General features: G+C 44.3%; 1 protein-coding gene across 1 annotated transcript in view; it reads right to left on the bottom strand.

Moving 5' to 3' along the window:
• Positions 1 to 1,283: 1,283 nt before the first annotated feature.
• GALNT10 (polypeptide N-acetylgalactosaminyltransferase 10) overlaps positions 1,284 to 24,983 on the bottom strand; it is an 81,503-nt gene continuing 57,803 nt past the window's right edge. Inside the window, exons 5-12 of the mRNA XM_059483412.1 lie at positions 23,827 to 24,012; positions 22,146 to 22,329; positions 21,143 to 21,260; positions 12,940 to 13,047; positions 10,941 to 11,162; positions 9,555 to 9,671; positions 7,692 to 7,841; positions 1,284 to 7,005 (exon numbers count right to left, since the gene is read on the bottom strand). Of these exons, the coding sequence (XP_059339395.1) occupies positions 6,838 to 7,005; positions 7,692 to 7,841; positions 9,555 to 9,671; positions 10,941 to 11,162; positions 12,940 to 13,047; positions 21,143 to 21,260; positions 22,146 to 22,329; positions 23,827 to 24,012 (1,253 nt within the window). The 3' untranslated portion in view covers positions 1,284 to 6,837. The remainder of the gene's footprint in view (positions 7,006 to 7,691; positions 7,842 to 9,554; positions 9,672 to 10,940; positions 11,163 to 12,939; positions 13,048 to 21,142; positions 21,261 to 22,145; positions 22,330 to 23,826; positions 24,013 to 24,983) is intronic.

The raw sequence follows: 24,983 nt of genomic DNA, 5'->3' as shown, positions 1-24,983 counted from the left end.
CAGTCAGCCTCTAATCAAATTAGAGGAGCCTGTGCAGGCCTGTAAATCTCACCTGGAGCAGCACTACCCTCTGAAGAAAAGTCAGTGGTGTAGCTGTCATCTGGAACTTAGTATTTTAATGGAGCCATTCAGGGGGCTCAGGACAGAAATACTTCTCTCCCAGTGGTCTGTGCTGCTTGAGATGTCCTGGGAAGAAGGTTTCTCTAAACTTTTCATCATCAGAAATCAGACCATTTCCTTCCACAGTACCTTGGGGAGGCCAATGAAAACACTGCTCTGGCACCTTCCCCCAGACTCCCACTCTCCCCAGCACTCTTCTAGGGTTGCACATATTGAACCTGCTAAAATGCTTAAACTGTCACAGCTTTTGGCACATCCTTACCCTGGGCAATGTTCCCGTGGCCAAGAATCACAGCACAGTCTCTCCTGGGGATCATGCCTTGCTGGTCTCCCCAGAAAGGCTCCTTTTCCCACACACACATTTTCACACATTTCAATGCTTGTCTCCCATCCATTTTTCCCCCAGTGGTGCTGAGTAAAAAGGAGCATTGAGAAGGGCACTGAAGAAATGAAGTGGTGACAGTAGGAAGCACTGAGGGTCACAGTGGGAACATGAGCAATGCTGATACACTTCTCTTGTGGAGATCAGAACACAGAATCACAGAATCACAGAAGTTCAAGACTGGAAGAGACCTATAAGATCATCAAGTCCAGTCGATGTTCTAACTGTTCAACTAGATCATGGCAGCAAGTGCCACATCCAGTCTTTTTTTGAATTCTTCAAGGGATGATGACTCCACCACCTCACTGGGTAAATGATTCCAGTATCTGACCACTCTTACTGTGAAATATTTGCTTCTTAATTCTAACTTACATCTCGCTTGACGCAACTTGAGACTGTGTCCTCTTGTTCTATCTGTTATCGCCCGGAGAAAGAGACCGACCCCCAGCTCACCACAAGGCATGAGCTGTTAAAGCCCTCCCCTGCAAATAAGGGGTGGGGATGGATCTCCCAGCAGTCACTCCCAAGGCCAACAGGCAGAGAAAGAAGAGTCACAGCCGTGTTTTTCTGTTCCTCTGTGCCCCACCAAGGCCAGTGCACCCCAGGGAGGTCCTACCTGGGCACAAGTCATCCATTATATCCATGGTTCCTTCAGGATTGCACCACAGGAAACCTGTGCTGGGGAAACACCACACCAGGGCAGCTGAGTTTATTCTCACAAGTAGAAGGGAAATCAATCATGGAGCAAAGCAGGCGGGGACAGTCACATCTGCATACACAGTTTTCAGAAAACACATTAAAAATTTATTTTAAATATATTATAAAAGGAAGTCCATTCAACTTTAAAAACACTAGGCATTCTATCAATGATTCCCAATTTATGAAAGCTACTACATTAAAGTGCTACAAGTCCTTTACCACCCCCAGATATTAGGCTGTTGGTCCTAATACGCACAAAATAAATACACACTGATTCAAGAGGCACCATCCAGTTTTACAGAGAAAATGCATGCAGTACAAGGTACAGACAAACTTAGACCTAATCACCGAGATCCTAGAGAATGCATTTTGAAACCAATTCCCTTCTCCACCCTAGAGGCTAAAGCTATTTGTTGTTGTTATCGTAAGGGCTAAGGTTTCAGGCTGTTAGCTTGATCAGTTTTTATCTTGTTTTGTGGCTGAAGTTCACATTTGTTTGCTCACTATCAGGGATTAAGACTTTTCTCCAAGAATTGAACTAGTATATTTAAAACCACATTGATCCAACTGCTTTATATAAACTCCCAAATCACTCACAACTGCTGGAATCATTGAAGCCTTTTGGGTCATACAGAAGCATCAAGAAAGCTCAAATGCAGTCAATTAAGGAGTGTACTCAGCTAGCAGAGGCAGAGTCAAAAACAGACACAGGTTTTTTATTAGGGTTTCCAGGATCTATCATTGCCTAGTTCCATACATATTCTCCAAGCTAAAGCATGGCACTACAAAGTAGAAATCAGAGCAGGAGGTGAGCTTATTTTGGTTACACTTCAAATTTATAATGTGAATAAATCAATCTGACTGGTTAATGAGGAATATGAAATGAATTGATGAGTCTGTGTTGAATGCTGATGGCAATTTCAGATCTCATTTCCCATTCTCCACCCACCACATATCTCTCCACTTGAACCAGGTGAAGATGTGCAGCTTGTTTTAAAATCTGGACTCAACACTCATTAGGTCAGAAAGTAAAGCACTTAAAGGTGAATCCTACACAAGCTGGGAAATTGCAGCACACAGACTTTCCTTGCTTAAGGTAAGTAACAGGCCATGGCAGCTGGGGAGCACCCAGTGCTCCTGACTCACCAGCCAGCTCCCCTTTGCTCTGTAACCTGTGAAAGCACCCAGAATCCATGAGCCCCAGCAGCTGGAAGGGGCTGTGGGATGAAGGTACACCTGCATCACTTGGGCTGTTTCACACTTGGCTTTACCAGGGCTCTTCTGACTGCAAGCATGACAGGCTGACTGCCAGAGGCTGGCTGTTCTCTCCAATCAATTCCAAGTCCCTGTCTGTATCCTGAAAGACAATTTAGAATAAATTCTCCCTTTTCACCTGGCAGTTCCATGACTGCCCAGCCTGACTGTTAGGAGATGTCTCCCCTGGGTGATGTGAGCCAGCAGAGCTGCTGTCTCAGCCCTGCAGCAGCCCCACAGCATTGTGCTGCTCCTGCACTGCTGCTGGAGCCTATTTGACTCTCAGGGAAAAGGAGTTTGCTGACTGAAACACTCCAGTAGTACAGGAAAGCAAAGCCCTGTACATAGACTGCTGTAAAGCCAGCCACGAAGAAAGTCAGGCTGAGAAATTGCTTTCTTGCTACTTCTGTATTAGAGATTTTAATACACTCTTGAAAAAGTTTCTCAGTGATGGAAGGCATCAGCTTCTTCTGAAAGACACTTCTGCTACAGATTTTATATGCTTTTGGGACTGTTTGTGATTTGCATACTTAGAAAATAAAATGCAGGATCCTACATGCCAGTGAAATCATGAGCCTTCACCATGAGGTGAAACATCCAGCAGCTCACCAAGACATCTCCCAGTACAGCTTCAGCTGTTACAGCACACCCAGAGAAGCTGCCAACCTTTCCAAGTCTCCCTATTAGGAGTGACAAACCTCCCCAGAGTCATTAACCATATTGATTTAACAGAGGGAGCCCAGGAGCTTCTGAATTACTATTGTTCACACAAATTTTGCACTGAAAACCAGACATTTAGAAAAAAAAAATCCCACACACAAACCCTGCAGGAGTCAAGCTTTCTTTTACATCCTTATCCCCCAACCCCTTCCCCTCTCCTCTCTTGTCCAGCAAGGCACTAGGAAATGGTTCAAGTTTAAGCATTTGCTGTACATTTACATTTAAAAAGGCACATCTTTATTTTAATGATGCTGTATTCCCCTTTCAGGAAGGCTCACACTTTCTTCTATTGTGGTTTGAAAAAGATAATTAATTTCCTAGGTATGAGAAAAGACACCTTGCACATATGAGAGCCCCAAACCTATTTACTGTCTGTAGGCCTTAGAGATTAGCACCAGTATAGATCAACAACAGCTTCAAGAGCAAATCAAAGGATTTTTATGCAACATAACACACATCCTGTAGTCTGGGATTCTGATACTTAAAAGCAGCAAAACTTATACAACCACGAAGAGAGGAGTATTTCAATACCTTTGGGGGGAAAATATGAAAACATGTATTTGGCATTAGATAATCACCAGTATTTAATCTCCAGTCTTGACTTGCATGCAGATGTGAAGATTTAATTATGTACTCATGCTTTAGTGATTTTGCTTACAAATAACCAAAAGTAATTAGAATAATTAACGAGATTGCCCTGCAAAGGCTCAGTTAAAGATGCAGATGATAAAATACAGCTTATATTTCTCAATCACTGGATGGTTGGCTAATATTAAGTCTTTGCATTAGTCAACAAAGCCTCTAGGGTACTGCAAAGTGTAACTGATGCAAATAATGAATAGCTCAAAGCCCAGTGAGCTAGTCAGAAGCATACAGAATTTGTGACGCTCTTGCCACACTCAGATCCCAAACCTTCAGAAAAGAGATCAACCACACTGAGATGGACCTGGTACAAACACTGACACCAAATCTCTGGTTTCTGTGTACTGGTGGTGGTTGTCAAATAGAATTGCCTCAACTACTGCCTAATCTGTTGGTGCAAGCTGCTAAGAGCTGACCTTTCTCTCCAAATTAAGATTACCAAGTGGTAAAAGACCTGTTCATTGCTGCAGCTCTCTCTGAAGCAAGAATCCAGTGAGCCAAGCAAGGGCTCCCTTCACAAGGTGAGCCCAAGTACAAAGCAAGCCATGCAGTTTAGAAACAGAAGCTAATCCTCTCATTAGAAAACTAAGACACACAAAGCTGCAACCTGCAAGCAGAACAACCTACAGTCCATTTATAGAATATGCTGATTGTGTCCCAGTTATAAAAAACTAGCACTGCTCATGGACAAACAGCTTCTTGTTCCACAGGCATTAAAACATTCATAAAGACATCTAGTCAGGCCATCTAGTGGCTCCACAGTCAGCACTACTCTGCTAATGAGAGCATTAATAACTGAGGGAAAGCAGCAGTCAGACACAAAGTGCTGGAAGGTGACTCAGGCTCCCACAGAAATGCAAAGGGATGTAATGACAGACACTGTAGTAACTGAGAACATAAGATGTCAACTCTGCTTGAAGCTGGTCTCACTCCCATCCAATACTGCTGCAGAGCTGTCACAAGGGAAGTCTAGGGCTGTTTTTTATTTCTTCACTCCCAAAATCTTAGATACAAAAATCTGCAAAGCCTGTTCCCAGCTGCAATGCAGTGCCCATGTTTCCTGTTCTCCATGGACCAGCTAAGTTGGCAGGAAAGGTCAGACATGGCCTCAGCTGTGTGGATGAGAGGTGGAAATGATTCTGAGCCTCCTACACAATACACCAGACTGGAGAGTTTGGGGACAGACAGCTGTGTCCTTGTTTGCTCCCAGCTGCCAGGCACAGCACCACATGGCCTCCAGCACATCTGAAACATGGGACACAACCCTACAACCGGCAACAAAAGGGCTTTTGCTTCTGGAGCTCTGCAGAGGGAGCTACCCTGCTTGTTTTGGGACACCAGGGAAGCATCTCCTTGCCTTCACATGAGAGACATCCCAGAGCAGAGCTGCCCTGTGCCTCTGAGGAGGGGCAATGTTCTAACCATGCTCATCAAGCATCCCACAGGGGTTCCCTCCTCGTGACCCCAGAACTGGGTGCCTGCTGCCTACTCTTGCAACACCCCTGCATGGGCAGCTAGACAAACCAAGGAGCTGGGCAATTCCTGGCAAAGGAATCCTGGTCACTAATTTACACAGCATCTGCTCACTGCATCATCATTCCCAGCTTTTACCAGAAAATGCCACTGCTCCCTTCAGTAAAGGGAACTAGTAAATGTGTTTTTGCAACAACTTCATTTTAAACCAGATTTTTAAAAAATACTTGCTTCAGATAGACTTCAACCAATGGTCCTCCATTCATTCTTTAGTGTCAGTACGTTCCAGCTCCTGGGATGAGACAATCCTGGTTCATGTCTGGCAGATCCCACAGCCAAACCAGAAGGGGTAACACCTTGCACTGCTCATTCACTGCACAAAGGAGAGGGTACCAGGGAAATGGGTCAATCAGTCCCATGTCTCTGCTAAAGCAAACAGATTTGCAGTCACAGTAAACTGTACAGTGCTGTGGGTGCTGGGAAATGAGAGATTAATAGCACATTTCCACAAGGCTAGAACACCACTGACCACAGGACTCAAGAAACTACAGACTGATGAACAAATGGATAAAGACCAATGGATAATCTCAGCCCTAACTTAATTATCCTGAATTAATCTGCTCACACCAACTGTAAATTAACTTAGCCTTCAAAGCTCTAAAGGAAGAGTGGAAATTGTCTTCACGCAGTAGATTTAACTCAGAAATCCTAGAGATGTCTGTGCTAAAAAGGTTATAAGAGGCAAATTTGGAACCTGATATCGAAAGGCTCTTAGCATAAAGTCTTTACCTGTAAGAACTTATTATTTAAAAACCCTCTGCTAATCTTTCACCTTGAAGATTCAACAGTGAGTGACAAACTGACTGCAAAGTGAATGGAGCAGAAACTCAGATTCCTCATGGCTAATAACAACAGCCATATTCCCAACACTTGGCTGCACTTCCACTAGAGCTCATTCCTTCATCAGAGCTATGATTTGGAAAGTAATAATACTCAACCTGTTTGAAATATATTTGGTTCTGGGCAAAAAAATACACACTTCATTTTACAATAATGGGCTTTTTTTTTTTTTTTTCTTTGATTGGAGGCTTAAATCTTGTCTTCAATATTTTACTTATATGGAGTTTGGAAGATAAAGCACCTATGTGGGAATGCTTCAGTGGGTGGTATAGCAGCTACAAAAAGTCCTGCAGGATCCTGGATAACAAAAATCATTTAACACCAGACCCCAGTGGGAAATAAAACAAAAAAGGTAAAAAATTAAAAGTGTCACTTGAAACACATTCAGACTCCTCTAAAAACAGAGTTTCTGTTGAGTCTCAGCACAGAAGTGGCTCTGGCAAAGCCTTTAAAATTCCACCATCCCCAGAAGAGAAGGATGCAGCATCTTTACAATAAAGACTGGCCTGCTAATTAACCTTCTCCTGAGATTCTCCCTTTTACCTTCATTAAGTGTTTAAAAAAAAGTATTAAAAAATTTTTTTGTAACCCTCCCCAGTAAAAACTATAATTGTAAAATATATATATATATATTTTCTCTCAGTCTTTTAAAGATCAAGGTTTCTGTTAAATTTTTCCAAGATGGTTGAGTTTGTGTGTTCAAATATCCACTGCTGTGTTGGAGATGAAGGGTTGCAGCTGTTCATAAAGATCTTTCGATCACTCTCACTGCAGTCCATACAGCTGCTGCTGACTGGGTGGTAGAGGGTCTTGTCCTGGAGGAGAGAAATTTGATGTCAGCTTGCTTAAGTGGAGAAAAAAAGTTGTTTTAAAACCAAGAGAAGTCTTAAAAACCAATTATGTCACTTGGGTGTATGTGAAGTTGTTCCACACTTAACTGGTTGATAAGGGTCTGGGTTCATTCCCACCCCTTCCAAGAGAATGCAGCCCCATCTCTCACCTGCACTAGGAACCCTCGAGAGCTTCCCAGGGGCTCTCCTGGAATCCTGCTGCATCCCTCTGGGGCACCATGCCAGCAGATTGCAAGGACTAGGACACAGCACTTAGACAAGAATTTACTTACCTGTGGCCTACAATAGCATTGCTTAGTAGGAGAATGAATAAATCCTTATCTACTTTTGGCAGGACATTGCAGTGCTCAAACAAACCAACTCTAAGAACACCTCTTTGCAAACTCAAGGGCATTGCACCACCTCACTGTCAGCTGTGGGGACACTGCACAGAGATTGTCCCCTGCTCAGGAACCCTGGGGTCCTCACCTTTCTAACCACTCAAACAGGGAGTCACCTCTTTTTAACCAATAACAGGCTGTCTGCACATTCTCTTATCACAGCTACACGAAGAGAAGGAATAAAACGTTGTGGTGACATTTTCAGGAAACGTAAGCGCCTCAGGCAATTTGACACCTTAGCTGAGAATACACCCACACACACAGACTCACTTTTCTGTATCTCCAGAGCTGGTTCCCCTTCATTCCATGACAGTCATAGAGGGTCACAGGGCTGCTGTGGGAAATGGCATCAAAACAAAACTTCTTGGTGTGCTGAGGATCCCCTGGACGGATGTCCTCTCTCCAGCTGAAGGTGAAAACCTGTCAGGACAAACAGGACCCTCACAATGGCTGGTACTGGGTATAATACTTTCACTGGCAGAATGCTGCTCCCTGTGCCCACAGGGTGGGGATGGCTTCAAGGGAAAGACAGTATCTCCTAGAGGAAAAACTCCTGCTGCCTCTGGGGACAGGGACTGCTGAGCAGGGGACTCTGTACCAGCATGTGAAACGAGACTGTGCTGCTGCAGCCAGCCATGCTGGTCAGCCTGGGTACCAGAGCAGCCCTGGATGTCTCTGCAATGCAGACATACATCAAGGATTAAGTGAGCAGCTGACAATTACAGCCCTTCCCAGCCAGCAAAAAAAGTCAGAGAGCTCCAGCAGCTCAGAGTTAACGCAGGCAGTGAACACCAGAGGCTGCACAGGCAGCCTGCAGTCACCTTGAGAAATTGTCCCACACCCCTGGGACAGGAGAGCAGGAGCCACAGCTTCCCACCCCACCCACAGGAGTGCAGGAAGGGCAAACACTGGGGCGTGGTTTCCTGATGCTCCCTTCTACTGACCCTGCAGTGAACTCTCAGCACTCCCAGGTGAAATGAAGGAGGGACTCTGGAGAGCAGAGGAGGAGTTTTAACTCCAGTAACTGAGCACATCTATGCCTGGCAATGCAGTCCCTGCTGAAAGGGCAGCCCTGGCCCATGTGCTTCTGCAGGCCAGCATGCCTCCCTTCAGTCCCTAAGGAAAAGGCTGTTCTGGAGGCTCCTTTGGAGGCAGCTGGAGGTGCACTCTCCTCAGAGATCTCTCACGGGACACTCAGAAAGGCAAGTAATGATCAGGGTGCTGCTATTTGAAGCAGTGTGGCCAAAAACTTTTGAACAAAGAAACTACTTTGTTCTTGGCTGTCTTTTAAATCCCTCTTGAGACAGAAATTACCACAATCATTTAGGCTCAATGCTACTCAGAAGTTCAAGCCACATTCTCTTCCTAAACATAAGCCAAAACTAATTTTCAAGATCCTCCTGACACAACAGAGGCTTAGTTTTGGACTGTGCCTGAGTAAATTGGTTTTGTTTCTATTTTTCACGCATCAAATTGATATGCAACAACCCTCTGTCTCCTACTACTGAAGCCATTCCCTGAAGAGTTATGCATGGCTCTGTAATAGAGGCATTGTTTTCTTGATTCTTTCTCAGCTCAGCTGCTACAGTTTAGGCAAAGTAATATTTTCCTCCCTTCTGTTACAATAAAGCTGTCGTTTCTGGCACCTCATATGTTGAGAGGGTGAATCTATAACCTGGCTGGTTTCATCTCCCCAGCAATGGTTGGGTGTTTATAATGCATTTGCCTCCTGTCAGGAGGATGATAGTGAACAGTTATTGAATGCTCCTCAGGTTCATTAATATGCATGATGCTCCTCTATCACTTCTTTCAGCACAACCTTTGAAGTTAATATTCACTTTGTTACATATTACAGCTGCCTTGTTACTGGTTTATTGTTTTGGCACACTGTTTTCTTGTCATTTCTTTTGTTCACTCTGAAAACTTCAAAGCAGAAGTAAAAGCTCTGCACAGCCTGCCAGGCTCCAGACCCCCTGTGCCACAAGCACAAGCCACATCCTGTCCCAAAGCACAAGCAGCATGTGAGCCTTGGGGTGCACCTGACAGCTCTGGATGTCCTTCCTTCCTTCAGCACTGCTCCTTGGATCCTGCCCCTGCCCAGATTCAGGGGCTGATGACTTCTCAGGTTGTTACCTGCACATTGTTCCACGCTGCCTCTCCTCTGTCCTTCACACAGTTTTCCAGCCTCAGTGGGGATCCCAGGGCTCCATGCTTGGTATCCACACACAGTCCAGTTCCCACATTGCGGATCTGAAATAGTGAATTAATCACTGAATCTCTGAAATAGTGAATTAATCACTCAATCTCCTACTCCTAACCAGGAAAGAAAGCTCAAATAATCTCAAATTTCACCAGTATTTGTATGAAGGTAGTTTTTAAGATTCCTGTCTTAACTATCAGTCTGAGCTGGACAGTACCAGCTGGAAGAAAACACAGAACCCAAAATGGGATCCAGCTGTACCCCCAGCACACAGCAAAACCCAGCAGTGACAGGGCTGCAGAGCCCACTGTGGGCTGGGTTGTCTGGTGGTGCCATTTTCCACAGGTCTGTACCTTGTACCTCCTCTCTTAGGTCTGTACCAGTGTGAATATTCTGTAGCAAATGTACAATGAACGCTTCTCTTCTAGATTCTTAAGTAGTTCAGATCTGTGAGTTACTATTGTGCTATAGTAAATTCTACATGAAGCTTTTGTTGAATTATATAACTTAAGCTATAGATTAAGTGCTGTTAAGTTTAAGTGCTGTTAAACCTGTTGGTTGAGTTCAGAGCTAAGTTTAGTAAGAGAGTCCACTCTGAACCTTGTGTCTCCACAGGAGGATCTCCCTTACTCTTTTATCCTTACCCTTTTCCATCCCTAGTCTTCACACAGGCTGATTTCAATTTTAGATTAATTGATTTTAGATTTTAGTTTGCTTTTTCTCTGTGTGCTTTAACCTCCTAGAAAGTAGTAGAGTGAACCTTACCAATAAATTTTGTCATGCTTTCACTTTTATATTACACCTGCTTTTGCCAACATCTTTGTCAGTGATTCTTTGAGTGACCCAAAACACTCAGCCATGAGAGTTGTGTGTAACAATTCACAGCCTCACTGCTGGGGTGGTTCTACTCCCAGATCACAGCTGACTTTCAAAAATACAATTGGTTTTCCTGCCTTTCACATGGGAAAGCTAAGGACAAGAGTAGCTCAACACAGTTGTGAAGCCCTTTGGAAATACAAGATTTCGCTATTGCTCAGCTGCCACTACTCCCTAATCCTCCCTCTGGCATATTCTGCTTTCTACTAAATACACAACATGCAGAACAAGCCAAGTCTCTACTCTCGTTGGAGCTGTGCACTAATAGAAGCAGCTGCCTGCCCAACTGCCTGCTTTGATCAGGCCAGAGCAATGGTAGAGGAGTTTTGGGTTCTGAAACATCACGCAGATCTTTAAACACTCGCTCGCACCTTACTCACAGCAACCGAGGCACATGGGCAGCCTTAAAAAACCAAACTGCAGATGCCAGAGCACAAACTTGCCTCTCCCCAGGCAGCTGCTGGAGGCTCCACTGGTGGGTAGAACTTTGGCAAGTCCCAGGCCACCTCGTTCATGAACCACTTGAAGCTTTTGCAGTTGAGGTTGTTGCGAAGCTCCTTCTGCGCGGCGACGTCGCCCGCCGAGAGGTGCCGGTACTCGGGTCTGCGCTGGTAAATGTACTCTGCATACTCATCCATCCACACCTCAGCCACCCTCTTCAGGTTCTGGGGAGGGAGAGTGAGAGGGGAAACCACCTGAGAGAGCTGCACAAGCCACCATTAGCATTCAGAGCAGCTGGCGTGTTTTTGCTCAGAAAGGATTTTCATTCACATCCACTCTTTCTCTCCAGCTTCAGGAAAAAGATTATTTTTATTACTCTGTAGTTCCAAGGGACTTTTAGAAAGATATTTTCAGTTGAGGTCAAAACAGAATCCTGGCACTTGGCCATTATATCTAGTTCCTTGTGGCTAAGAAAAACAACATTAATCAAAAGTTGTTTTTCTTTCCTTTTTTCTGTAAGGAAAGTAGTCAGAGCATGATGCTGGTAAATACCACAGGACATTCAAAGGTCTCTGACAAAAAGCTGCTTTCTTAAATCCTTCTTATTGCATCTTTTATATCCATCTAGGAATGTGATTTGAAGTACTCCCTTCTGAAAAGCTCTAGTTCACAATACTCTTTCTTAGCACTATTTTTCCATTTTCTTGGGTAAAACTCTTGAGATACCTCAGGAATGCAGAGCTTTCAGGTGATGACCCTTAAGAATAGAAGCAAAGGGTTTTACCTTGTGCCAGCAGCACATTTCATGTATTACATGTATTACTTAATCCCCTGTGCACGTCCAAGACAGCAACAAACACCACCCACTCAAGACAACCTGCTTGTCACAGTGCCCTTGAGAGTGCTGGAGCTTGGGCTGCTCTCTGGCAACATCAGGCACATTCTTGGTGCCCCTTGGTAATGTGCCAAGTGCAGCTGTGACTCCTCACCTGAAGCTGCTCAGTCCAGCAGTGATCATTTACTGCCAAAGAAGTTGGGAAGCTCAGAGGGAGCAGCGTGCTGATCCTGCCCCCAGTGCAACCTGCACACAACAGGAGCAGGTTTTACCTCAAGGTGTCTACTAAGATGCCAAGGAACAGCCTTTCCTGCCTCTCTGCTGTCTCCTTCCAGCACTGTGGGAGTTCACAAGAGCCAAATACTTGAAATCAAAATACTGTGAATCAAAAGAAGCCCAGCTCCCTCCTGAAGAGATGGCACAGACAGGAGAGTGCTCTGTAGCTCTGACAGGTCAATGTTGGGCTGAGGAATAAATACAGATCTATAACTGGGGTGATGCCATTAAAGCATTGTAACACTGTGCAAGCCTTAGGATTTCAGAACAGCAGGGCACCTCTCTGAGGTTTTTAGTTTTGCAGCCTTCCTGCTCCTAGGATGTTTTTCTCCCACCAGAGGGCAATGCAATCCCTCCTCAATTTGAAAATTAGCTAGAGAAACCCAGTGCAGGATAGAAGAAAGCTCTTTCTTCTTTGGGCTACACCAGATTAGGAAATAAGATGGCATGGAACATTCCACTGTGGAAAATTACAGCTTGCCCATTCAGTGGTCTGTGATGCTTGAAGTTGAGAGGTCTTTCAATCACCAAAACCAATCACCACGCTGAAGCCTGCTGCTCTTAGAGAGCACAGCTATAAAATGACTCAAGTTATTATACAAATAAAGCCATATCTTGTTTTTATAGCCCGTGCCTGATCACGAAGTCCCTGCCCAGCAGTAGCTGATGTCTGGAGCATGGCAGCTGCTCACACACACATCTGCAGCTCCCTGGGCTCTCTTCCCTTTGTGCTACACATCCACCACTGCAAAACTGCTCAGCTTACACTGTACAAGTGCAAATTACAGACAAAACCCCTAAATCTGCCTCCCATTGAGGGGTGAGAGCAGATAGCAGCACAGTCACGCTGCAGCCAGACTCCTGCTGTGGGCAATGCCACTGCCACTTACTCTTGCCAGGCTGACTCCTGTGGGAACCTTGTATGGAACATATTTCCTGTAGATATGACCAACTCTAGAGCAAGGGATGTCCTCCATGCGACCTCCACACATCCATACCTGTGGAACAGCAAACACATTCAGTCTTGGCTTTATGGAGGAAAATGAAAAAGAAAAGACTTGCAAGTACTAAAAAAACTTAACCCAGATTTTTACATTAAAGTACACTCTTCCCAAATCCCCTCCCCTCCCTGCCTTAGTCCCAAATCCTATAACAACCTGCTTAGAGCCATTCAGCAAGCTTTGATTTAGCAAAAGTGCTCTCAAGCCTTCTATACAGAAAAGAGCAGGGGAAAAAATCCAAGCAATGAAAAAACAGCACACACCTTGCTTTAAACTGATATATGTTATTACAGCAATAGTAACCACAACAGTTAAACTGGGCTGCCATAAAAACCCCTGGGTGTGGGTTGTGTAACGAGGCTGTAAAAGGGAGGCCATCTCCCCAGTACAGGTGGTCATGTGTTATGCAAAAGGCTCCAGGGAATTCATGAGCCTGTTCAAGTGCCAGAAATCAGAAGAAACTGCTACTTTTTCCTGTGGTTATCACTTCTCTTTTATGGTTTCATTGCTGACATTCATTCATTGCTTTTGCAGCCTTACAATTAAGTGGAAATCTCTGCCTGGTGAACACATAAATAGCTTTAAAAAAGTCCTCAGGAAGTCTCTAGAACACACTGCTAAGTTGGAGATGACTACCTTGATGCTTGGTTAATGTCTAGAGCGGACCCAAAAGCTTCCTTCCCCATCTGGGAAGATTTCACTTTGTGCCAGCACTCTGCAACAACTTTCTTTTATTCTGTATAGTGTGGATGTAGGAATTTTGTCCAAGTGAAACAAAAGGAGATGCTTTCTAAATCAGTCAATCTACCTCATTAGGTTTAAGAAATATTTCTGTGTTTCTCAGAAATATCCAATCAATACTTAAAGAAAAAGTACCCTTTAGATTGCCAAAAAAATGACTTTCTGAATTCCTGAAGGGAGGCACTGCCTTTGCCCTTCTGTTTGTCCCCATATCCCATGGGAGTGCCCCAAAGGCCGTGGATTTTGGTGCAGGGCTCCTGGTTTCCCTGTTCACTGGGGCTAATTTGAGCCACCAGAGTTCACTGTACAATGAGCTTAGTCAACAGCTTCACACAGAGCAGGCAATTCCATTAATATTCTACAGTGACAATATTAAATACTTAGCTCGGAAGAGAAATATTTGGCCAAGGCTGCTGCATAATTATTAGCTCTGACACTAAAGTCCTCTGGAGTTTCAGCTCTGTCTGCTGGCCCTAATAATTACAGTCATTTGCTGACTGCATATAACCTAATGGAGCTTGGTTGCTCTCAGCTAGAGAAATATTTTTCATGGGCAACTTCTAAAGTTCAAGGTACTTAATTACATGTCGTTATGGTGAGAGAGACAAGAAGAAAGTTGACAAACACTCCTACAGAATTTCCTTCCTTTTGTCCCTGCTGTGTCCTGAGAGGCTGGTGCAGAAGAGATGAAAAAGAAACTAGCACTCAGCTTCTGTGAAGTTTCTTATGGAATTAGAAATGCTTTTTATTCTGCAGTGACTGTGCTTTTGGCTGCAAAGGGCCAGTGTGATTTCACTGCTGGGAAATTAACAGGCTGAGAAAACAAGAATTTGGACATGGTTTGTGTTTCTAGGACAGAAATGGTTTGTGCAAGGCTGTAAGAGCTGCAGCAGACCTGGGAACCATAAAAACCCTCAGGAGCAGCAGCAGAAGCCCAGAGCTCAGTTGCACAGACACACAAACTCCTCAATAACCTGCACTGCACCCTGCAGCAAGCAGCCTGAGGGGTTCACAGCAGCTGCATTTTGGTGTAACACAAGCCTGGCTGCAAACACAGCCTGTTCTCCTTGCTGCCTGCCCACAGGATGCCTCACCCGCCCTGTCTCTAAGGAGGGCTTTCAGCCAGGCCACCACCAATCCCGATTTCTGGAACATGATGTCCCTGTGTAAGCTGAGCAGCAGAGCCCTGCAGTCGGTACGGCTGGAGAGGAGAGAGCTGTGCTTGTGCTGCACAGCTGGAGAGGCAGCAGGAGTGGGAAGCTGGACAGAACTGATGGGCCAGCAGCTCCAAGCTGGTACAAGACTCCAGGCATAAATGACAACATCACAAGAACACATGCAATGGGATCAGAAAAGCTACTTAACTGAGTTGCTTAATAAGTAAAACCTAACAACAGTTTGACTTACTCTTTTCTTGCTCATGCTTTTAAAATGCTGCAATGGAGGCAATGGAAGGCTTCCTAATCCCTACCAGCAGAGCTCAGTGACCCTTTCAAGGTATTTTGTCACCTCTGTGCCTTTTTAATGTTGCCTCACACTGCAAGTGACAGAATGGCACCCGCAGTACAAATCTAATTTTAAAGGCATGCTTTCCATTCATTCGTTGCTGCTTTGATTTATTTTATTAGTGAGCTGCTTTGTGTGGTGACAGAACTCATTACAACCTCCATAAAGACAATTACCAGTCCTTATCTATACAACTGGAAGAAAAGGGAGAGGGAAAGAGCGTGATATGCATTGGTAAAACACAGCTAACAAAAACATTAGAAAGCCAGAGCTAAAGGTCAGAGAATCGCATCCAGGGGTCTGTCAAAGAGTAAATGCAAGAGAAGCAAACCCAAAATAGCTGTGTGCTAGCTGAGGGAATGCTTCCACTCACTTACTGCTGTTTGGTTGTTTTTAAACAAGAGTACAGCTCCCAGGCATGACACACCAGAACATACACTGCTAAAAATACTGTGCTGTCAGAGAGCTGAAATGGTGCTGGGCTGTGGGGCAGCACCTCATGCCTTCCCCACAACACTGACTGTCACTTGCTGCCTTCTCTAGGCCTGTTTCTTCTAGGTGTTTTACACACCTTGCCTCACTCCTCAGCTGACATGACAGAAAACCTCAGAGCCTGAACCTGCACCTGATTTCAAACAGCCATTTACGCCGTAAGAACAAGAATTAAAGCTGGTCAGGCAGACAGGGCTTCTTACAATAATCTAATCAGATCTCATCAAGAGACGACAGGAAATTTCTCTTCCTCCTCAGGCACAATTTTGCCAATCTTCATTTTGGGCTTGGAGTCCAGCAGCTGACAGATCTAGAATTAAAGGAAAACCTGGCTACACTGAGGTCAACGGGCACACTGAGCAGATTTAGCTAAGGCCACAATCTCACCCTAATAATAAAAACTACACAAGGGAAATAAAGTAGCACTGGTGATATTGCTTCCATCTTCCCAGCAGCCTGGAGAGCTGTAACTCCATATTCATAAACTGACTCCAGAGCCTTTGATTCAGTCAGTATGCTGTGAAAGCAGCAGATAATATGCCACCTATTCTCTACATGGGAATGTTATGCTGATCCAATTCCCTTTCTGCAATTTCAGAAAACAATGTCAGGTAAGACAGCTGAACCTCTCCTCTCAAACACACAATACAATGCTGCAGTTGGTGTGTGAACACAAATTATCTGGGTATACAAGGTTTATGGTTTCCAAAGACTGCACCATGATGAGCCAATGCTTCCCAAGAGAGGGGAAAAACACAAAGGATAGTTAAGTCTTGAAAATAAAGCTGCTTCTGCAAGAGACAACAGAAATGAAGACCATGGGATGGACCAACAGAGAGCAGCTGGCTGGTTGTGTGAGCACACACTGAAAGGTGGGAAGAAAAGGGCACAGAGGATAAGTCAAGGGGGTTCTCTTTATAACAAAGCAGGTGAGAGGATGAAAGCAAGGGCAATAACTCAGGGAAATTGTAATCCTCTGTACTGGAAGCATCAGCTGCTCCTGCTGCTGGGACTTGGTGCTCTCTGAGAGATTAAGGCAGCCCATGAGGCACTGGGATCTGTGTGTTTGCACAGCACCTTCTCACACACCACACACCAGTACAGCCCCTCCTCACACTCTGCACCATTTGAGAGCAATGACAGCACTTTCTAATAATCACATTTCAGGGAGTGGAGGGGAGCACTTCCCTGCTGCTGCTTGGTGGGAGGCTGCTCAGGAACCTGAACCAAGGAGAGGGTGCACAGAGGCAAAAAATTAAAGGAAATGGTCTGAAACTGAACTGTGCATCACCAGATAGGAAGGGAGAAAGAAGCCACCCTGTACTGCAGCTGAGAGCCTTAGAATTAAGCAGCATGTGCGGGCTAAAAAAAAAAAAAAAACCCACAAAAAAAGCAGCAGAATGCCTGGCCTGTTCCAGGGTGGGCAAACGTGAGCTGCTGCAAAGTGGAGTGAGGATGTGCCTGGAATGAGCAGTGCAGGCTCACAATCAGCACTAACTTCAGCAACACAAGCAGAAATGCTGTCAGAAGGGATCCCTTGGCAGCTGCACCCAAACTACACACCTGCCAGAGCCCAGGGGAAAAATGGGAATCAGAAATGTGCTGCTGGCATGGGGCAGAGGAGAGGCAGGCATTAGACATGTGAACAGAAGCTGTGCAGCACTTGGATTTGTTGGAAAACATGGAACATGTTTTAAGCTGTGGAAATCAGAAGCAATCCACGTTGATGGCTTGGGAAAAGGATCTGGAAAAATGCAATGATCTGCAATGACCTTCAATGACCAGAATAAGTGCAATGGCTCTTTTCCTATTGCTGCAGCAAGAACTGAAGACCCCAAGTACTAACCAGCTCTTTTGTCTCCCTTCTAATTGTTCTTTTCAGGGAAACTGTCAATTTGGCTTGTTTGCACTGAGCCCTTTGCATTTTATGAAGGCTTTACAATCTCCAAATTACAAAGCAAACGTCTCTAAAACTGGAATGATTTATCACCTGGAGAGGGACATTCTGGATTCTCATTCTTTACTCTTCAAGTACAGTGTGCAAATAAAGGACTGAGAACCACATCACTTGGATCTGAGATACAAAGTACATCTATATTTTATTTATGCCTACACAAGTCAGACATATCCCTTTTTACTCTTCTGTTTCCCCATAACCAAAAAAAATCAGAGACGATGTATTTATGGAAGAGAGGCGTGAAGCAGTTTAGTGAAGATTTATGTAAGCCAAACAGAATAGAAGCCACAAAAATACTGGAAAATAGGCAACACCATCTCAAATAAAACTGAGCGTAGATAAGTGCTGTACAAAGTAGCACTTGCAGAAGAGAACAGTTTAAATGCTTCACACATACTGCTCCAAATTAAATGCGCTTATGTCAAAAAAAAATGAAGTGCTTACATAGGCAGCTGTTAAACTGTGTTTAGAAGAGGAAAGCTCCATTATAACTTTGGGTAAAGAATTGAGTTTTGTTTTCACAATCAGGAAGATTAAAAAAAAAGATCAGGAAAGACTGCAAGAGAGGAGAAGTGACTCCAAAAAAGCAGAGAACCCCACCTGAATGAAGCGTGATGAAAAAGGAAGCAGGGGGCAGCAGAAAGGAAAGGTGACAAACTCCCCATAGAGACAGCTGGGAATGCTGGTTTACCCTCTTTCCAAAATAAAAGAACACATTTTAAGGTCAGCACCTGGGAATTCACCTGTAACCACAGTGCAGACTGATGTGCCTGCTGTGTCTGAGCAGGAACCCCCTGACAGACAGACCCTGGGCTGCTCCGGATGCACTCAGGGAAAGAGAAGGAAGCAGTGCCCGTTTTCTGCTTCAATGTGAAATGGATAGGTCAACTCCTTCCTTTCTGAACCAGAAACTTCTGTTTTAAGGGATTGCTAACACCCAGAAAACAACAAACTAGCAGTGAAGGTTAGAAAGTTCACATCAAGTTTTTGTCCCTCCTACATGCAATGTCTTCTAATGATGTTTGATGCACATGTTTCATACAAAGTGCAAGGCTTCTAGAGTTTGATCTACCCTCTAGCTAAATATTTTCTGAGGTGTTAAACACTGATGCTTTCTCTGTTGGCTTGCTTGAAAATTTCTGCTCAGAAGGAAGCAGAGCCAGCCAATAACAGAAATATGTACGATTTCTATAAAGAAAGGCAAGAGGTTCCTAAATAAACTTGTTTATTTCCAGTCTCTCAGCAACAGAGCCATGTATTTTAAAATAAAGGCAAAACCAGCAAAGCACAGTCCATGAATGGCCAAAAAAAAGAATATGCTTAAGGCAAAAATAAATCCAAATCAAAAAAAACCTCCCCCAGAAGTCCTCTACTCCTGGTGAGGCTCAAAAAGACCAGATCCAATGCCATGGGTCGCAGGCCAGCAGTACAGAAGAGTACCTGCACCCACAACACCCAGGGACAGGAACAGATTCTTTATTAAAGGTGGCCTGTAAATCTGGTGTGCTTATAATCTGAATTCCCATGAGATAATAAATTATGTGAAAGCAGGTACCCCACACCTGAAGCCAGAGCTTTAAATTATTTGACAGTGCACCTTTAACTACAAAATCTCAGTCTGTTTCTAAAGGTAAAAACGTCGCTCTAAGCTCACCAGGAAATGTCATAGCTTCATAAATTCTATGAACAAACCTTCTATTTTTGCAATTCCAGCAGAATTATTAAATCTATCAGCCACAGATGAATGTATCAATTTATCTTAATTTCTGAAAATACACTGAGCCTCTTTCAGTGAAAACTTCATTTTTCTGTTGCACAATGAAAGAAAAAAGGGGGTCTTTGCAAAGATTAATTAAAGCAAATTTATCCCTCCATAAATCACCATCTCTGGACTGAAATAAAACACAGCATGTTTCAGAGGGGATAAGCAAACAGATGAATGAAGCAGTCTTATTTCCTGCAGATCAAGCAGTGTGACTGTCTGCTGTGGCACTGGAGACAAAGGGCTTGCCCAGCCACTGTCATCACTCTTGCAAACCAGAATTTTCAGAGAGGAAGAGCCTGAATGCTGCCCCTCCTGCAGAGAATGAGTGCCTTACACAATTTCATTACACACCACACACAAAGGTGGAATGGCTCCAACCACAGTGACACCCCCAGAGAGGGTGCCCAAGCCCTCCCTTCCTGCCACTGTTACAGAGGACAAGGGACAACCAAGGTGACTTGTGGGTTATGGTGGGGAAATGATGGAAGAAAAGGCTGTCTCAAAATCAGGGTCTTTTCTCCCACTGTGTTCTGCCCAGCAGCACATGGGGTGTGTGTATGGCAACGTGGCTTGCTGAGGATTGATATTCTCTGAACTGCACAGAGGCATGGAGATTCTGGCATCTGTTCTGTAAGATTTTGTAGGGCTGTCATATCAGCCATGACTTGTCAGGGGAGACAGAATTTCAGCTGCTGAAGCCAAACTGTGCACCACATCCCTGCTATCCTCCAGCCTCCTGCTAAGGTCAGCTAGCTTAGATCAGTGGCATGCAGACACCTGTAAAATCAAATATTCAACTTCTGAAAGAAACCTCAAACAGAGTTTAATGTGGACATCTCTACTCAGTGTGGTCCAGGCTATGGGAAGGATTCCCCCCACTGAAGAGAAGACTGGGCACCTGCCTTCAGGGGTTTGGGACATTCTGGTGGGTTGCCCAAATTGTATTTCAGAGTTCCACAGTTCAACCTAGCACAGGTACCAACAGTCTTGGTAGGTTACAGTGACTTGTTACTCTTTGTATGGATTTCTGGTCAGCTGGCTAACTCTTAAAGCCCTCCACTGACCAGCTCAATCAGTCAGTGGCACAACTGTCCCCAGGCCAGGCAGATAATGACCCAAAGTCATTGCCAGACACAGCAATGACTGCAGTTGTTGAAGATTTCTTCCTGGGTAAGTAACAGCTTGAGTTCCTCACAGCCAGGGTCAGCTGGATTGACTTCAGACAAAGCTGTTCTCCTCTCTGAGAACTCAAGCTGAGCACTGAAGTCCTCCTGGAACTGGAATCCTCCTTCCCTCAAGGAGAAGAGAATTTCACATCTTGCCAGGTGAGCAATAAGCAGCCCCAGAGGCAGAGAGCTCCACACAGCTGACTTACCCTTGCTGTGAAGAGTGCTTGCACTGGAGCTGTGACCACAGAACAGGCACAGCCCAGCTAATCCTGCTCCAAAACTCACCCTCACAGTCACTGCTCACATCAGTGCTCATTCTTCTGGGCACTATCTCACTATTCCCAGCTCTTTCACCTTTAGTCACACACAAAAGTAAGGACAAGACAGATCATTCACATTCTGCGCCTCAGAACAAATTCTTACTTTTCAAAACAAAAGTAATTTCCAGAGAACATGGCTCACCTTAAAGGATATTTCATACTGCTCTCCTCCCCATATCTCCAGACCTGCATCATACCCTCCCAGCTCCCAGAACCACTTTCTATCGACTGCAAACAGTCCTCCAGCCATTACAGGAGACCTTAAGGAAAAACCAGACTCCATATTACAAACACATTACAAAGACACAGATCTCTAGCTAAACATTTAAAAGAACAAAGCAAGATTTGACAAATATTCTTTCCACCACCCAGTGTTCCCAGTGCCTTTACAGCCCTGTCAGTGCATCAAACAGTTGTTTTGGTGTTATCTACTGATTTCCCACTTGCAAATGAGGAGAAACAGAGCAGGCTCCCTTCAGAACCTGCCAATGCCTCTCCTCCAAGCAGGGAGTTGACCATAAAGTGACAGGACACCACCTCAGCCCAAGGGACCTGAATGCTCCACACAGCTCTGCTTCTATTGTAGGATCGAGTCTTTGAGTTTGACCTCAAAAAGTGTTTTGTTGGTTGGGTTTTTTTTAAACACTGCAGAGTATAAAGGACAGCAGAACTGTCTCAATGTTGGCAAGCAGAGCAACAGCAGAGCACAACTTGATCACAGATTTTTTTCTGCAGTGCACTGTAATAATCAAAATTGCTGTAATTATTCTGCTAAGTTTTCTTCTTCCCCCATCTGGGAATGACACATAACCCACCATTGATTTGTTGTTTTTGGCAGAGCAGTAGGGATACTAAGTTATGTTTGAAAGATCTCAGTAATAAATGACCGCATTAATTGTTACACATTAGAGTTTTCAATGAAATGTTAACTTCTGCAGGAATTAACGTGGCAAAAAACAGCAATGAAAAGGAGAGTGTTCACAGTTACTACACAATGCATTTCTTTTAAACCAGAAAAGCAAACAGCTGCCAAAAAAGCAAGTAGCTTAACACCAGCTCCTGGCTTTTGCTGTGCTGAGGTGTAAACCAAGCCTGCAGCAGGGTGTTATTTCATTAGCTGGCTCCCAGCAGCTTCAGTGACTTACTCAAAGGGATCACTGGGATCAGGTTTCTGTAACTCAGGAGGAATGGGGATCCTCTTGTAATACATCTCCCAGTCAAATGCCCCTCGCATTGCATCTCCAGCCTGGGTCTCGTATCCAAAGTGGTCGTGATCGATGACATCAATCATTGGGCAGACGATGGTCTTGCGGTTTCGGGCAATGCGATCTGAAGATGGGAGAAACATGTCAGAAAAACCTGCACCAGCTGGTTCCTTTCTCCATGAAATTACAAAAAAAAAAAAGAGCATCAAAATATGAAGTTGTCCAAGAATGACAGAGCTTTCTTCCTGTTCCTTCTCTCGTGAGCAGATGCTCCAATTTATATCAATTTATCTGCTACTTCTGCAATCACTGAGAGAAAAACACCAGGCACCCATCAGCCAGAAGCAGACTGGGAAGACACAGCCACACTAGCACAGAGAACTGACTGCCAGGCTAAAACCAGACTTCATGTACTCAGTGTGCAATCCTCATTTCCACAGGTGACCAGGATGTGAACCCCTTCTGTGCAGATCCAGATCCAGGGAATAACCCACTGCACCACCCAGCCCTAATTGCCACACCAGAATCTGGCAGGAAGCATTTCAGACTAATGGCACAAGTACTCTCAGCAGGCTCAAGAAATGCAAGTGTTACCTCCTCCCCTCCAGCCTTTTCTTCCAACCAAATAATACAACACAGGATAAATTCCTGCATAAACATCTGGAATTCCTTAAATACTTTGTTACTGAGATGGTCTCTTGTTGGAAGTTAGCTCTTAGAGCAGAGGGGGTAAAATGATGTTTCAGCTTCCAAAACACATCTCACAGAAATCCTTTCTGTGCTTTAAAAACCAAAGCATCCTCTCTGTGTTCTCATTTAAATGGCACTGGAGCTAATTCTGTCCTCCCTCCCCGGGGTTCATAAAGCTGCAAATGTTTCAAACTATTGCCAAATATAAACTGTAGTGAAAGCAACAGGACAACCATCCATCAATCCTGCAGGAAAATCCGACTCTTTCTTAGACCTCTGCTTGACTATTGTTGCCACAGCCTATTTGAGAAAGTCACACCTCAGAGAGCTCTGACAGGTCACTGGCAGCAGGGCTGTGAAGGAGTTTGGTACTGGCTGGAGGCAGGCAGGTACCAGAAACAGAAGGCACTGTCCCTTCAATTAGTCATCCTTGAAAGGAACTGACACCTCCTCAAAGATGGAGGGCTGCCTTGGAAAGGGGTGCCCATGTTCCACAAATACACACCAGCAGCTCTCATTCACAAGAAGTATTTTTCACAGCCTTGCAGACTATGAAGTTAAATATAGTTATACAGGAGATAAAACCCTTAAAAGCTACTCAAAAACTGTATGTTAAAAAAAAATGTATGTATCTTTTCTGTATCACAAAGCCATTCCTCTCTGCAAGCTGATGCGATAGTTTACTCTTCTAGCAAGATGCAAATTATTTCATTTAATGAGAAGAATATGATTTCTGCTCTTTAATTAACAAAACCATATGACAAGGTTACTGCACAGTGCAGGACTCCAGAACAGAAAAAAGCCTCATACTAAACACTACAAATTGCCAACAATTCACTTGAGCCCTGTGGTCGGTTTGCTCTCTCTTTTACCCATTTACAGCGGGAGGGGAAAGCAGCAGGTGGGAATAATTTCAGCACCCCTGACTCACCTAGCAGAGGGGGCAGCCAGTTGACATTGGCCTCGCAGTGGGAGTCCAGGAAGGTGATGACGTCCCCGATGGCCACCGAGGCGCCCAGCATGCGGGTGCGGATCAGCCCCTCTCTCCTCTTGGTGCGCAGGATGCGCACGCGCGGGAACTGCGCCATGTAATCCTCCAGCCGCTTCTTCAGGTGCTCTGGGGGCAAAGCAGACATTGGCACGCTGCAAACAACAATTCCTTAAAATCCTGCTCTGGCTTCACCACAGGGAGATGGCTTTTGGAAGTGTGGACTCAACAGGTAACTGTGGTGGTGTTCGCAGGGGGTCTCAGGATGAGGGAAGAGATGAGAATGTTGACTCCATGTTTTCAAAAAGCTGATTTATTATTTTATGATACATATTATATTAAAACTATGTAGCCATGATGTTTTCTGAAAAATCCTTTCCTTAGGATTTTTCCTCCTGAGAAGCTGAGAGGCCTCAGGAACAAAATGTAAACAATGGTTATCTGCTGCTGTGGAATGCAACAGGTGCATTTGTGATTGGCCTCATGTGGTTGTTGCTAATTAATGGCCAATCACAAGCCGTTGTTATTCATTCTTTCTTTTGCTATTCTTAGCTAGCCTTCTGATGAAATCCTTTCTTCTATTCTTTTAGTGTAGTTTTAATATAATATATATCATAAAATAATAAATCAATCCTTCTGAAACATGGGGTCAGATCCCTGTCTCTTTCCTCATCCTCAGACCCCTGTGAACACTGTCACAAAACTATACTAAAAGAATAGAAGCAAGGATTTCATCAGAAGGCTAGCAAGGAATAGAAAGGAATGACAACAAAATCTTGTGACTGACCATAGAGTCCGAGCTAGCTGACTGTGATTGGCCATTAATTAGAAACAACCACATGAGACCAATCAAAGATGCAGCAGTTGCATTCCACAGCAGCAGATAATAATATTTTACATTTCGTTTCTGAGGCCTCTCAGAAGAGAGAAATTTTTCTCTTAGGAGAAAAATCCTAGCAAAAGGATTTTTCATAAAATATGTCTGCGAGAGGTAACAAATGCAGTAACAGGAAAAAGGAAATAAAACCTACTGCTTTTAAAGGTCAAAAAATAACTGCCTAAGCAAGACTTGTGCCTAAGCATCTTTTGAAGATGTTCCA

The sequence above is a fragment of the Ammospiza nelsoni genome, chromosome 16 (assembly GCF_027579445.1).
Source record: "Ammospiza nelsoni isolate bAmmNel1 chromosome 16, bAmmNel1.pri, whole genome shotgun sequence".
NCBI lineage: Eukaryota > Metazoa > Chordata > Aves > Passeriformes > Passerellidae > Ammospiza > Ammospiza nelsoni.
Note: the sequence above shows the minus strand (reverse complement) of the source record. Positions and strands in the feature narration are given on the sequence as shown.